This window comes from Spinacia oleracea, chromosome 1 (assembly GCF_020520425.1).
Source record: "Spinacia oleracea cultivar Varoflay chromosome 1, BTI_SOV_V1, whole genome shotgun sequence".
In the NCBI taxonomy this organism is placed as follows: domain Eukaryota; kingdom Viridiplantae; phylum Streptophyta; class Magnoliopsida; order Caryophyllales; family Amaranthaceae; genus Spinacia; species Spinacia oleracea.
This window is the reverse complement of record NC_079487.1, coordinates 32,734,988-32,751,048: the sequence shown is the minus strand read 5'-3', so window position 1 is coordinate 32,751,048 and position 16,061 is coordinate 32,734,988. Positions and strand designations below refer to the sequence as shown.

Here is a 16,061-nt window from a genome sequence, read left to right as displayed (position 1 = left end):
TTTTACCTTGGGATCTGAGCTATTTATAGTGCTAGGGTTTCTTGGGGACTGTTCCCTCAACCCTAGCTGCGGGGTGTGTGCCCCTTGGGGATTTAGGACACGTGGCATTCGACCCGCAATGATGAACCTTTTACCATTTGGACCTGCCTTCTCAGAGAGGATGGGCCTTCCAAAATGGGGTTCTGCTCTTATTTCATTTGGGTACCAAGGTTTGGGCCTTCTTTCTAGGTTTGAGCCCAGCTGGCCGGTATTGATCGTTGTATCCTCTTTGGGCTTTGTGGTGGAGATATTCAAGCCCACATCACTTACCCTATATCTTCTCTCATGAAGTATAAACATATGCAGAGAAATATAGGTCAATCTAAATTCTCCCTATTAGTATTTTGGCAACATATTAAACCTACATTGTGAGGTAACAGTTCGTTGCCTGATTTTGTGTTATTTATATTTACATTTTACATATCCAGTGTGCTATCATCTGAGTGATCTCTTTATTGAACTAACTTTTGGTTATGTTCATTCGATTTGGTTAACTGAATAACTGATATACATAATGTAGAGTATATGTGTGATTTTGTTAGATGCCCTAATACACGGGCGCATATAGGGAACACGTGTACCTAACTGTGAAGCTTACCCTAATACCCTGCATACCTCATTATGCTTTCATTTTCTATTTCTAATGTGAATTATCTCATTACTTCCCCAAATGTTGGCTCCTTTATGTGCTAAAATCTTTGTAGGTGTGGCAAGTTTGTGCCTCATATAACTCGAAACCTTAATGAAAACTTGGGGTGCCAAGGTTCACCCATCACCATCTGAGTTAACTGAGGCAGGCCGTAGAATTCTCCAATCAGATCCTTTGAGCCCTGGTAGTCTAGGAATAACAATAAAGGAAGCTGTAGAGGTTTGTGCAAAAACTCCTGATACAGTCAAGGAAGTGTGCTTAATGATGTCCTGCTACACCAGGCTGTTATAGGAGAGGAATGCATAAAGCAGATGACAACATTTGGTGAGACCCCCGATGTGATTATTGGGTGTACTGGTGGAGGGTGCAACTTTGGAGAGTTGTGTTTCCCTTTTATTAGAGAAAAGCTGATTGGTAAAATGAATCTTCTCAAAAGATCTATTGAGCCTACTGCTTGTCCTTCCCTGGCCAAAGGCGTTTTTTCTTATGGCTCTGGGGATCCGACTGGGATGACTCCATTGTTGAAGATGCATACCCTTGGTCATGATTTCATTCCAGATCCTATCCATGCTGGTATTTTCTAACTTTTTTCTTATCCTCTATATACTTTGGAAAACCAACAACTATCATTCATACTTTGCCACTGGTTATGGTTTTTTCAGAAAGATCATCAAACTTAGTTATCCGCCTTATCCCATTGCAGTTCTCAAATAGATGGACATATAATAACTATTAACAATTATTTCATGATAACTGATAATTAAGCAAATGATATTGCAAATCTACAGGGTATCATAGAATTCTGAAAACAGATGTATTTCTTAAGGTTTGTTTTTCCACTTATGACAACCATCGTGATTCATGGTTATTTGGTTTGCAGGTGGACTGCTTTACCATGGTATGACACCACTGATTTCACATGCATATGAATTGGGTTTGATGGAAGCAGTGGCAATCCTGCAAACTGAATGCTTCCAAGGTAATTTCACTCCCTTGTTATCTTCAGACTTCTACTTATAACTTTCTTTTTCTAGCTTATGTTTCCAAAACAAAGAAAACAATGCATTGCAAGTATAGTTCCCATGAAAGAAAATTTATCTGGTACAACTGATGACATTCAAGTCTGATCTGACCCCTTCTATGATATACTTTCAAGAGCCATTCAATTTTCAAGGTCTGAAGTGAAGGAAATAATGCCCTTGGTCCAAGTATGCATATAATTTTAGTCTAATAAATGCGGTTCAGTATTAATTAACAAGTTAATAATTCAGTGAGATCAAGTGAGCTGAATGCCTAGCTAGAGGCCGCTTCAGTTCAAGTGGAATTTAATTATATTAATCCACAGCTTACTCTTGACTGAACCCGTAGGGTCACACAAATAGTACGTAAAAGGATCAAGTATTTAATGGCATTAAATACTCCATCTATGGATATTCGGAATCGACGGATCTTGGTTCCAGTGGGAGCTAAGATCGTCAAAGGCAATAAATGAATACTCCGGAAATGATGATATTGCCGGAAACGGAAATATGGATCGTATCGGAAATATAAATATTATCCAAGTCGTAGATGTTGCCGGAAACGGAAACATGGTACGTATCGGAAATGGAAATATTGCCGGAATCGGAAATATTGCCGGAAATGGAAATATTGTCAGAATCGGAAATCTTATTGGAATCGGAAAATAATTCCGGAAACGGAAATATTAAATATTTGTTCGAGACGGAAATTAATTCCGGAATCGGAAATGTTAAATATTGTTGGTATCGGAAATGAATTCCGGGATCGGGAAATTAATCGGAAGCGCATCGTACGAATTAGCATCGGACGAGCTTGCTAGACGAAGGCCCAGCACGAAGCAAGGCCCACGTCCAACAAGCCAGCGCGCCACACGAACAGCCAAGGCCACGCCAGGCCCAGCGCAAGGCCAGGCCCAGTAGGCCGTGGCTGCGCGCGCAGCTGCGAGCAGTGGGTTGCGAGCAGTGCTGCTGCGCTCGCGTGGGCTTGTAGCTCACGTGGGCCGAGCGGCCGTGTGGGCTGTGCGCGGGCATAGCCTGCACGCTTGCGGGTCATGCTCGTGTAGAGTTTGTGTTCACATTCGAAACCTAAAGTGTATAGGATTTGTTTAATGATTAAATTCCTAATCCTAAAAGATAAATTAATTAAATAAGAGTTCTACTAGGGTTCTAATTTAATTAATTCGTATCCTAGTAGGATTCGATTACTTATTCCATGGCCTATAAATATGAGTTAAGGGCTCATAATTTATATAGATAATTTCAAGTATTCAAACAATAAAAAGCTAAGATTTTTAAGTAGAAAAATCAGCAATATTCTTGCCATATTAGCCGAAAATATATAGTACCTTAAGGGCGATTCTAGTTGGTCAATCTTAAGGCGGATCCGGACGTGCTGTGGACTATCTACGGAGGGACGACACTTGGAGTCCTAAAGACTTGTTCTTGTTCGGTTCGGGCGCAGCTAGGGAGGGCACGCTACAAAGTGTATGCATCTGAATTATGCTAAATGATTATGTGTAAATAATATGTTTCCTGGCTTTATGGTTTTTCCGCATGATTTATGTTTATTCATATGTATCATAACCTAACAGTGGTATCACGAGCCTCTTATTATTTTCATAATCTAAATTGCATGAACATGGTTAAATTTTACAAATTTGCAAAGAATTAAAGGGGTGATTAATTTTCGTAATTAATTGCAAATTGCGTTTATTTAATTATATGTACGCAGTTTTTCGGCAGTTTCTTCGTTACTCATCCAAATCGAGTGATTTTTGTGTCCATTCCGCATGTAAAAGGCATTCTAAAATTTTGACAAAAATAAAATTTTTTGGCCGAACCCAGAATTCCCAAATTCGAAGCCTAACTATTACTTTTCGGAGGTTTTAGTTTTTCGAACGCAAAAGTTTGTAAATGTAAGATGTTAAATTAAGTATTTGCGATTCTTGTTGATAAATCTTGAGTTTTTGATTGACCTACTGTATATGTTTAACAATTATGAATGCCTAGACTTGTTAATTATACAACCTAATTTGTAATTATGATTAATTTGTTGAAATTCGAATAATTTAGAATTGATTTGTTTTTCATAATTAATCAATAATTTAATTAGGTATCCATGATTAAAATCCACCATAAAAATTGTTAATTTATGTTAAATTTTAATTTTTATGACCTAGATTTGAATCCATGTTAATCGAAAATTAATTGATTAATAAATTTTCGATTTTTCGCCCTAAAATTATGAAATTAATATGTTTTATTAATTTGTCATTAATTTTAAATTAAAAATTTTAAATTTTTATGAATACGCCCATAAATGTTGCACGCACAAAGCAATGGAAGCTACGTGTTACCCTTAAGGGGTGTTGTATAGTGCGGGCACGAGACGACGAGCAAGGGAGCTCGTCGCCCGTGCGGTACGAATGCAGCGAGCAACGAGCGTGGCATGCGCAAGGCTGTGCGCCTAAGGGGCGTGTGCTACGCGTGTGGGCGATGGGGTAACGGGCGAGCAAGTGCAGCGAGCAAGGAAAGCACGCGTGGGCACCGATGGATGCTGCGCCACACATGCGCTGCCTCGCTCAGCAGCACGCCAAGGCAGTAGCCAAGGCAGCGACAAGCGCAGCACAACGTGCACCCGGGCAGCGTTGGTTGGCCTGTCCAGCGAGCGTTGCCCAGCAGCGCGCCAAGGCAATGGGCGAGTGGGATGCGCGCAAGCGTAGCTCGCTGGGCCTGACGCATTGGTGCGTTGTTGCTTGGGCTTTGCGGTACGATCAATCGAGTGACAAGGGGTTTGTTGCTTGTTGGACTTGACGAGGTATGGGCGCAAGCCCATGGCCTTGTCTTGACCCGATTGGTTCGTTTTAAATTTTAATTTGAATTTTTCAGTTCGGAAATAATTTTAATTAACGTTAAAATTAATAATTTAAATTGTTTTCTCGGGATTTAATTTTGATTATTATAATTATTACAAATTTTAATTTATACTAATTATTTTACTAAAATTAAATCTTGAATTAATTTAAATTCGTTTAATTCAACTGAAATAAATTAAATTAATGGATTCGATTATAATTTTATATGAGCTTTAAATTTTAATTAAACTTGTATGTTTCCGGTTAGACTAGAAATACATTTTTATATTTAAAATTAGTAAAGCATATAAAGTTATTGGTTTAAGTGGGAGCATTTTAGTCATAAACTCTTGATTAGGTCTACAAATCCTTTAAGGTTAAACAACTTGATTAGAATTAATAAAGACTGAATAATTGGTAGATTATTGGTGCCCTTAATTAATTGCTGCAAATATTTATGTGATGCATACAATGTGTTTTAACTAACCAATTATGTGGGCCATTCATGATAATGAATGGATGAATGGTATATATTGTATATGTACTGTTTTGCAGGTTATGAAGTGACTAGTATGGCCCAAATAGGATAGAAAATATGGTCTGCGTACCATTAATTTGAATGTAATTGGTCTAAAGCACCAAATTTATTTTTCAATTCAAATATGGTCTGCGTACCATCAAATAGTTGTAATTAGTTTAATTATAGCTTATCCTATTTGAAGAAAATGACGCCTCCCACGGTGAAATATAAGAACGAAGTTTCCAATCCATTTTCAAGACGGACTTTGAAGTCGAGGCTTCAAGATGAAGTCGGGCCATACTAGATCACATTTATCTTATGCATGCTTTAAGTTATTTATTGCTTTTAAATATGTCTTAAATATGCATAAGATCGAAGCTTGATTATGTTGCATGATTAAGGATTTTAGTTCACTTAAAATCTAACCAAAATAGTAAGAGCCTTAAGTTCCAAACTTAAAAATTGAGTTAAAAGGTGCCATGCCAAAATAACACTTACTTGGATATCCTTTACATCGATCTTAGTAATAGTTTTCCGCCATAACGAGGTGTTACTTATCGATACTAAAGGGGTAAGGTACACAAATAATTGTGAGTACATGTTAGTTTTGGTGAAACTCAACGATAGGTTTACCTAATAAGTTCTTAGACGTACCTATCAACCAAGAGTAGTTTCTAGACTATTAGCAAAAGGCTTTTGCTTACCTAAAAGATTTTAGAATTGAGTCTAAATACATAATGTGCTTAATTCTTCAATGGATTTTAGGATCTTGGAGTCATTTTATTCACACCTGCCGGAACACATAACTTGAATAAAATGCTTAATGAACATTGAATTATGCATGTATGCTAGAATTTAAGTTTATTAAGAGAAGGTGTGAATAATTATTTATTTGTTTATTCTTTTTCAATTGTAGTTTTAATTATGGCAAACAACAATTCATTCAACATTCGATCAATTCTCGAAAAGGAGAAGTTGAGCGGGAAAAACTTCCTTGACTGGCAAAGGAACTTGCAAATAGTTCTTATGCGGGAAGAAAAGGAGTATGTCCTGGAAGAGGCGATGCCCGAAGCCGCAGGCAAAGGGGTCACTCAGGCAGCCCTCAATCGTTGGATTGATGCCAACAAGGATGTGAAATGTCTAATGCTTGCAACCATGAGTGCAGATCTACAGAAAACGTTCATCAACTCAGATGCTTTCACGATCATCAGTGAGTTAAAGAACATGTTCCAAGATCTGGCTCGGGTCGAAAGATTCGAGACTCATAGGCAAATTCTTGAGACCAAGCTTAAGAAAGGCGAGCCCGTAAGTCCACATGTTCTCAAAATGATTGGACTCATTGAGAATATGAGTCGGCTGGATCAGCAGTTCTCTCAGGAAATGGCTGCAGACACCATCCTCCATTCTCTTCATAACGGGTATGATCAGTTCAAGCTGAACTACAGTGTGAATAGTCTGGACAAAACGCTCACTGAGCTTCACGGTATGCTGAAGACCGCTGAAAAGACGCTCAAAAGTGATAAGCAAGATGTTCTTATGGTGCGTGGGGGCAAGTTCAAGAAATCTGGAAAGAAGAGGAATGCTAAGAAAGGTGGCAAAAAGGCCAGCCCAACTAAGCAAACTGGCGCCAAGTCTGGAAAGAGGAAGGTCAGTCAACCCACTTCTGAATCCGAATGCTTCTACTGCAAGAAGAAGGGGCATTGGAAGAGAGATTGCTTGAAGCTTAAGGAAGATCAGAAGAACGGAACAGTCGTTTCATCTTCAGGTATTTTCGTTATAGACTGTATACTTGCAAATTCAACTTCTTGGGTATTAGATACAGGTTGTGGCTCACACTTATGTTCCAATTCAAAGGGACTAAGAAGAAGTAGAAAGTTAAGCAAGGGTGAAGTCGACCTACGAGTGGGAAATGGAGCACGGATTGCTGCATTAGCTGTAGAAACTTATTATTTGTCGTTGCCCTCTGGGCTAGTTTTGGAACTAGAAGAGTGTTTCCATGTTCCAAGTCTTACTAAAAACATCATTTCTGTTTCATGCTTAGATGCTAAGGGATTTTCCTTTTTAATAAAAGACAATAGTTGTTCGTTTTATTTTAAAGAGATGTTTTATGGATCTGCTAGATTAGTCAATGGACTTTATTTATTAGATCACGACAAACAAGTTTATAAAATAAATACCAAAAAGGCCAAAAAGGATGATTCAGATCTCACCTATCTGTGGCATTGTCGATTAGGCAATATTAACTTGAAACGCATGGAAAGACTTCAAAAGGAAGGAATTCTAGAACCATTTGACTTAGAGGATTATGGTAAGTGCGAATCATGTTTACTTGGCAAAATGACAAAGCAACCTTTCTCTAAAGTTGGAGAAAGAGCAACTGAACTATTGGGTTTAATCCATACAGATGTATGTGGACCAATGAGTATAAATGCTAGGGGTGGTTTCAGCTACTTTATCACTTTCACTGATGACTTCAGTAGATATGGTTATGTCTACCTAATGAAGCATAAGTCTGAATCCTTTGACAAATTCAAGGAATTTCAGAGTGAAGTAGAGAATCAATTAGGCAAGAAGATTAAGGCATTGCGGTCTGATAGAGGCGGTGAACATCCGAGCTATGAATTTGATGACCATCTGAAAGAATGTGGAATTCTATCAGAATTGACTCCTCCTGGAACACCACAATGGAACGGTGTGTCGGAACGGAGGAACAGAACCTTGCTAGACATGGTTAGATCAATGATGGGTCAGGCCGAACTTCCAATAGAATTTTGGGGACATGCACTAAATACAGCCGCACTCACTATAAATAGAGCTCCGTCTAAAGCTGTTGAAAAGACTCCATATGAGTTATGGTTTAGAAAGCCTCCAAAAGTGTCTTTTCTTAAGATTTGGGGATGTGAAGTATACGTCAAACGATTAATTTCAGACAAACTTCATCCGAAATCTGATAAATGTATCCTTGTGGGCTATCCAAAGGAAACAAAGGGGTATTACTTCTACAATACATCTGAGAACAAGGTGTTTGTTGCTCGAGATGGTATCTTTTTTGGAAAAGAATCACATTTCTAAAATGACAAGTGGGAGAAAAGTAGACCTCGATGAAATTCGAGTCGAACAACAAACTCTAGAGAATGCTCAAGATGACATTCAGGATGAAACTCAGAGATCTTTAGAAGTATCTGGTGAGAATCATGGACAATCTAGAGATGTAACCCCGCGTAGATCGCAGAGATATAGATCTCAACCGGAAAGGTACTTAGGTATTTTGACGAACGAGAGCTATGACGTTCTATTACTTGAAAGTGATGAACCTGCAACTTACAAACAAGCTATGATGAGCCCTAGCTCCAAGCAATGGCAAGAAGCCATGCAATCTGAATTAGACTCCATGTCTGAAAACCAAGTTTGGGATTTGGTCGATTTGCCAGATGGCTACCAAGCCATTGGAAGCAAATGGGTTTTCAAACTGAAAAAGGACAAGGATGGGAAACTTGAAGTTTTCAAAGCTAGATTGGTTGCAAAAGGTTACAGGCAAGTCCACAGTGTGGATTACGATGAAACCCTTTCACCAGTTGCAATGCTAAAGTCTATTCGGATAATGTTAGCAATCGCTGCATATTACGATTACGAAATATGGCAGATGGATATCAAAACCGCTTTCTTAAACAGCGTTTCAACAGAAACTGTGTTTATGACACACCCTGAGGGTTTTGAGGATCCAAAGAATGCTAAAAAGGTATGCAAGCTAAAGAAATCAATTTACGGATTGAAGCATGCATCCAGGAGCTGGAATATACGTTTTGATGAAGCAGTCAGTGACTTTGGTTTCATCAAGAACGCAGACAAATCTTGTGTATACAAGAAGGTCAGTGGGAGCAAAATTGCTTTTCTAGTTTGGCTTGGGAAATGTTTTTTGATGAAGGATCTAGGAGAAGCACAGTACATATTGGGCATCAAGATTTACAAATATCTAAAAAGATGATTAGACTTAGTCAAAGCACTTATATCAATAAGGTGCTTGATAGGTTCAAAATGGCAGACTCCAAGCGAGGCTACCTACCCATGTCTCATGGAATGACTCTAAGCAAGACTCAGTGCCCAAAAACACTTGATGGGATTCCGTATGCATCATTGATTGGTTCAATAATGTATGCTATGATATGTACACGCCCGGATGTTGCGTACGCACTCAGTGCTACGAGCAGATACCAGTCAGACCCAGGAGAGGCACATTGGACTGCTGCCAAGAATATTCTGAAGTACCTGAAAAGGCACAAAGATGACTTCCTGATCTATGGTGGAGATGATTAATTAATTGTTAAAGGCTATACGGACGCAAGTTTCCAAACCGTCAAAGATGATTTGAGATCACAGTCTGGGTTTGTCTTCTGCCTCAACGGAGGAGCAGTAAGCTGGAAAAGTGCTAAGCAAAGCACCATTGCGGATTCTACAACTGAAGCGGAGTACATTGATGCACATGAAGTAGCAAAGGAAGCTATATGGCTAAGGAAGTTCATAGGCGAACTTGGTGTAGTCCCCTCCATTAAAGGACCAATAGTCCTGTATTATGATAATAACGGAGCTATTGCACAGGCAAAGGAGCCTAGACACCACCAAAGAGTCAAGCATGTACTTCTTAAATTTCACCTTCTACGAGAGTTCGTTGAAAGAAAAGAAGTCGAGATAAGCAAGATTGGAACTGATGACAACATATCAGATCCATTGACTAAACCTCTGCCGCAGGCGAAGCACAACTCGCACACTGCAGCTATGGGAATCAAGCATATTGGAGAATGGCTTTGATGTCCTTGTTTAATGTTTTAAAGTTTTAGAGTTTAATACTTTGTAAAACATTATTGGTTAATCATTCACAATAAATGAATAGAATTCATTTTCCATTTAATTTGTGGTTTATTAAATGATGAGTCCCTTCAATTTGACGAAATGTTCAAGATAGACTGTCAGGACCAGTCCTGTGATTAAGAAATGTCAACCAAGTGAACTTGAATGTCAAAAGTTGAAAATGGTCCCTGGTCGGAGTTTTCTATAAAGATGGACGCATAGAAAACGTTAGACGACTAGAATGCAAGATGACTAGTAGTTCTGTTTCTTGAACTATGTGGACATGGCAATGTCATAATCATTTGCATAGATACTTACTTTGGGAAGACTAGTATCGGACAGACCTATGAAACTTTACTGTAAGAGATGAAAATTTGTCATAAGTAAATTTCATTAAAATTATTAGACACTAAATCCTCAATACCTGAGTGATTTGAGATTACTTGTCTGAGAACTGGTTACTTTGACGTTGACCAACCGTCGCACCGTAAAAGGAGGCTATAAAGGCAACGCTCAGTTAATCACCTATCAAACGAAGTCTAATCTCAAGATCGCAAGATTGGGATTGTCCTCCCATAAATCGGGATGAGATGCTTAAAAGTTGTACAAGGTCACTCGGAGAGCTATAACTGTAAAATGCATGGCCGTGCTCGGATGAATCATAGGCTATGATTATCTGTTTATTTGATCAGTTGAACTCTAAAACCGAGAAACACCTCTGGACATAATAAGGATGACAACTCTTACCTTATGTTCAAGAGCAAGCATCAAGTGACAAAGGAAATAGGAAATGCACACTTGTCCCTAAGGACAAGTGGGAGACTGAAGGAAATAATTCCCTTGGTCCAAGTATGCATATAATGTTAAGTCTAATAAATGCGGTTCAGTATTAATTAACAAGTTAATAATTCAGTGAGATCAAGTGAGCTGAATGCCTAGCTAGAGGCCGCTTCAGTTCAAGTGGAATTAATTATATTAATCCACAACTAACTCTTGACTGAACCCGTAGGGTCACACAAATATTACGTAAACGGATCAAGTATTTAATGGCATTAAATACTCCATCTATGGATATTCGGAATCGACGGATCTTGGTTCCAGTGGGAGCTGAGATCGTCAAAGACAAGAAATGAATACTCCGGAAACGATGATATTGCCGGAAACGGAAATATGGATCGTATCGGAAATATAAATATTATCCAAGTCGTAGATGTTGCCGGAAACGGAAACATGGTACGTATCGGAAAATATTATCGGAAATGGAAATATTGCCGGAATCGGAAATATTGCCGGAAACGGAAATATTGTCAGAATCGGAAATATTATCGGAATCGGAAAATAATTCCGGAAACGGAAATATTAAATATTTGTTCGAGACGGAAATTAATTCCGGAATCGGAAATGTTAAATATTGTTCGTATCGGAAATGAATTCCGGAATCGGGAAATTAAACGGAATCGCATCGGACGAATTAGCATCGGACGAGCTTGCTAGACGAAGGCCCAGCACGAAGCAAGGCCCACGTCCAGCAAGCCAGCGCGCCACACGAACAGCCAAGGCCACGCCAGGCCCAGCGCAAGGCCAGGCCCAACAGGCCGTGGCTGCGCGCGCAGCTGCGAGCAGTGCTGCTGCGCTCGCGTGGGCTTGTAGCTCACGTGGGCCGAGCGGCCGTGTGGGCTATGCGCGGGCATGGCCTGCACGCTTGCGGGTCATGCTCGTGTAGAGTTTGTGTTCACATACGAAACCTAAAGTGTATAGGATTTGTTTAATGATTAAATTCCTAATCCTAAAAGATAAATTAATTAAATAAGAGTTCTACTAGGATTCTAATTTAATTAATTCGTATCCTAGTAGGATTCGATTACTTATTCCATGTCCTATAAATATGATTTAAGGGCTCATAATTTATATAGATAATATCAAGTATTCAAACAATAAAAAGCTAAGATTTTTAAGTAGAAAAATCAGCAATATTCTTGCCCTATTAGCCGAAAATATATAGTACCTTAAGGGCGATTCTAGTTGGTCAATCTTAAGGCGGATCCGGACGTGCTGTGGACTATCTACGGAGGGACGACACTTGGAGTCCTAAAGACTTGTTCTTGTTCGGTTCGGGCGCAGCTAGGGAGGGCACGCTACAAAGTGTATGCATCTGAATTATGCTAAATGATTATGTGTAAATAATATGTTTCCTGGCTTTATGGTTTTTCCGCATGATTTATGTTTATTCATATGTATCATAACCTAACATGAAGGACTGATCCCCGCACCAGACCAACTCATGCCATAGCTGTTGTGATTAGGGAAGCTCTCCATTGCAAAGAGACGGGAGAATCCAAAGTAATTCTGATGGCAATGTGTGGACATCAGATCTTTTCTAGCATTTACCATAAATTTGTAAATGTATGTCGTTTACGTAATATTTCTACAAACTATTTTTTTATACCTTGGGGGATCGTGCAGGCTAGCGCACGGTCCAACAACTAGTAAATAGAAAAGAGACAAGAGAGACGAATTCCCAAAAACTCAGAAAAACTGAGTAATTTCAACTCCATCCCGTAAAATAAATAATTTTAGTTTGAAAACGTTTTGAGTATATAAAATATGTAAATAAACAACAAATATCAATTTAATAACTCCATTATTAAAATTGTCACATAAAAATCAATATTAGTTAAGTGAGGGAAAGATGACGCTAATGGTCGTGTGTAACCCTTGAAAATGGCCAAAGTAAGACAAGTACAGAATGTCCCTAGTGTGCACACCCCTCACTAATTAACTATGGGTATTCGCGACCGTGCGCCAATAGAATTAGGAGGAAGACTAAGCAGAAAGTTTAATACTGAATAATAGAAACCTACTAGAAGCCTACCGGGTCTCCACTAAAGTGCACCGATAGAACAACATCTAAAAGAGCAACCGGTTCCTATCCCTTACGGGCTTTCCCCTCAGAGATTACACTTTAAGTCATTAGTATTTTAATAAGGTCGAAACACATAATACAAGTACTCCCACGAAATCATTACCAATATCACAATCCAAAATTATCACCTCATTTGACCGCATAATCTACCTGCTAATATAATTCTCAATACTGACGTCTATTTGTCCCACTCACGAACTAGTATTAAAGGGGTCATTAATTGCAGCAACTTACCGCCACAATCAAACTATAACAAGAACATATGTAAATGTTAATTAATATATTGCACTTTGTAAAACATGTCCACAGACCATTTTTTTGTAAAGTATTCATGGGTTTCAAACAACACTTAGTCTCCCTAGCACATAATAGCACATAGACATGTCTAAAATATTTTTCCTAACGGTATCTAAAGATGATGGACATTGAAAATTACCTTTGTGCGCACAGATTCCCTAGAGTAACTTCTTTCAGTAACACCTAATTATCCTCTAGATATAATACTACCAAATACACAAGGAACTAAATTAGCTTATGTAATCCTCACTATACAAAGCAAATGGTTAGGAAAATATTAATATAATTCATTATCTTATTAAATTTAACAAAGAAAATCAAGATTACCTTTTGAAGTAAAAACTATGAGTACTTTTATTTAAATCATGGTAAACTGCTTCTTTTTTTGTTAAATTAAGCCCAAAACGATGAAGGGGAACAATTAATTCCCAATTTTAGAGCAATTTATCACATCTTAGTCAATATTTAAGTAGTAATACTAAGTGATGTGGCCTAAAACAAACGCCACCTAAGCTAAACCATAATGGCCCATTAAAGGACCTTCCAGAAAGCCTTTAGGCCCTCTTACTCTGAAGGGACCCATCTTCACTGATTACAAAAAGCCCAACTCACTTAATAAAGCCCGCGAGACTCAACTCCAACCCCCAGTATTTACGCAAGACACGTGTCATGATCTCAAGAAACTGTCCAATTAAAGCAGGAGCAGCTCCCAAAAAACCCTAACCCCTATAAATAGGGCTCAGATCCCAAGGAAAAGGGGCAATCAATTCATTCCCACCAACCAAAACTACCATTGCTCTGCCTTCTTTCTACAAATTACTTCTCTCTCGCTTACTTAATTAAGCATCGGAGGGAATATTCCTACGAGAATATTCTTGTTTTGCAGGTTGCCAGAAGTTCGTGCCAGGTCATACTTGATACCTCCGAGGAACGTGTGCCACGTCAGCACCGTAAAAGATCCCACAACATTTGGCGCCTTCTGTGGGAAGGTACAGTGTCATGGCCGAACTACACTCTGACAGAGAGTACACATGTGAAGGAGAAGAGAGACGGCCCCTCGAAAGGAGCCAACGGGACATAGAAGAAGCCAATCGAATCGCAAATGCAGGAAACACACCGTGACGGGTGCAGGAGGTTGAGGTGGTTGTAGAAGAAGAACCAATGACCGAGGTGTCTCCGCCAGGCGGCCATCTAAGTCCCAGCGTCCGAGACGCCGTTCTAGATGAGAATCTAGATTTTCCGGTCTCGGTAGGCTCCTTACGCGAGATCTTAGCAGGATTCCAACAGCAAATGAATCAAACCTTTCAAAAACAGATGAGCACTACATTGCAAGATGAAATTCGGAAAAATATGCTAATCTACAGCGCTGAGAGGACGGCTCCACAGAGACCCCTCAGCCTAGGCGTCAATCGGATAAGCAGAATGCCACTCAGATCCAACGTATGGAGGGCTGGAGAAGGTTCTCGTCCACAAACAAGCAGGGGAGTCAGCCTTGTGCCTGAGCACTCGGGAAACGCCCGCGACCCCCCTACTTTCTTACCTCGAAGGGACCCGGTCATACGACCATCGTCTAGGGGAAGCCCACCAGCCGTCTTACGGCCTGCCTCAAGGCGTCAAGAACATTATGAAGCTGAATCTGAACTATCAGACACCGGGTCCACTCCTGTGATGGAAGATCCGCCATTTTACCCCACTACACGTGGACAGACCCAGATGACGCCCAACAGAGTAAGCATGCGCCCCCGCCTGCTATCTAACCGTCGTGAACCAACTTATCATATCTAGCAAGGGTTTAACAATCTGACGTTAAGGCACATGAGTACCCCCTTCTCTGATGAGATCATGAACGCCCCGAAGGAACCAAGGTAAAAACTCCTACAATTGAAGCCTATGACGGGACCACCGATCCTGATATGCACCTTGTCGCATACCGCCATCACATGTATGTTCAAGGAACCAATGAAGCCACTTGGTGCAAATACTTCCCAGCCACGCTCAAAGGAGTAGCGTCTAAATGGTTTGAACGGCTACCCCCAGGGTCAATTGCCTCTTTCAACAAACTACAAACTTTGTTCTCTACAAGGTTTATGGCACACAAGGAAGAAAGGAAAACAAGCATGCATTTGGGACGGATCCAACAGGGGAAAGACGAGTCCCTAAGAAGCTACGTGAAGCGTTTCAACCTAGAGGCCGGACAGATCCCAGACTTGCCCGATGGCGTCTCCTTTGATAATTTTATCAGAGGATTGAAGAAGGGATCCTTTAAGTTTGATCTGGTTAAGAAGAGTGTAAGAACTATGGCCGAAGTCCTGGACGAGGCCGAAGCATTTATCCATGCAACAGAAATATGCAGCGCGTCAAAGGAAGGAAGGATTGGAGAAACAACAGACTCCTCCGGAAAGAAAGATAAAGTGGACCGAAAAGCCCCACGAGTAAATGGCACATGGGCCCTCTCAAAAGAGCATGATACCAACTCTCCTGGGCACAAGAGAGAACGTCCGCAGGAAAGGGAATATTTTGAGTATAACACAGATCTCCTCACAATACTAAAAGATATTGGGACAAGGTTTGACCTTGATCGACCTTTCCCCATGAAATCTCCTGCTGAGAGTCGAGATCCCAAATTATATTACCAGTTCCATGAAGACATAGGACATGAAACTATGAATTGTAGAAGCTTGAAAAGGGCTTTAGACGGCCTCGCCTCCAAAGGACACCTCAAGAACTACTTACAGAAGAATGCTCATGGCTTTGGAAAAAACCAATACAAAAAGAACAAGTCACCTGCCTCACCTACCAAGGGACAGCACAGCGACGGAGGGTTTGTAGCCGTCATATCTGGAGGACCAGCCGCTGGAGGACCCACCATGAGAGGACAAAAAGATTATGCTTGCCGCCTAGGACAAGTACTGCT

At 40.0% G+C, this 16,061-nt stretch overlaps 1 protein-coding gene across 1 annotated transcript; it reads left to right on the top strand.

The window, feature by feature from the left end:
* Positions 1-781: 781 nt before the first annotated feature.
* LOC110780164 (uncharacterized) lies at positions 782-1,799 on the top strand. Its single transcript, XM_021984582.2, has 4 exons — positions 782-907; positions 970-1,261; positions 1,569-1,667; positions 1,723-1,799. Exons 1-4 carry the CDS (start codon positions 782-784, stop codon positions 1,797-1,799), a joined length of 594 nt encoding a protein of 197 aa, XP_021840274.2.
* Positions 1,800-16,061: the final 14,262 nt, after the last annotated feature.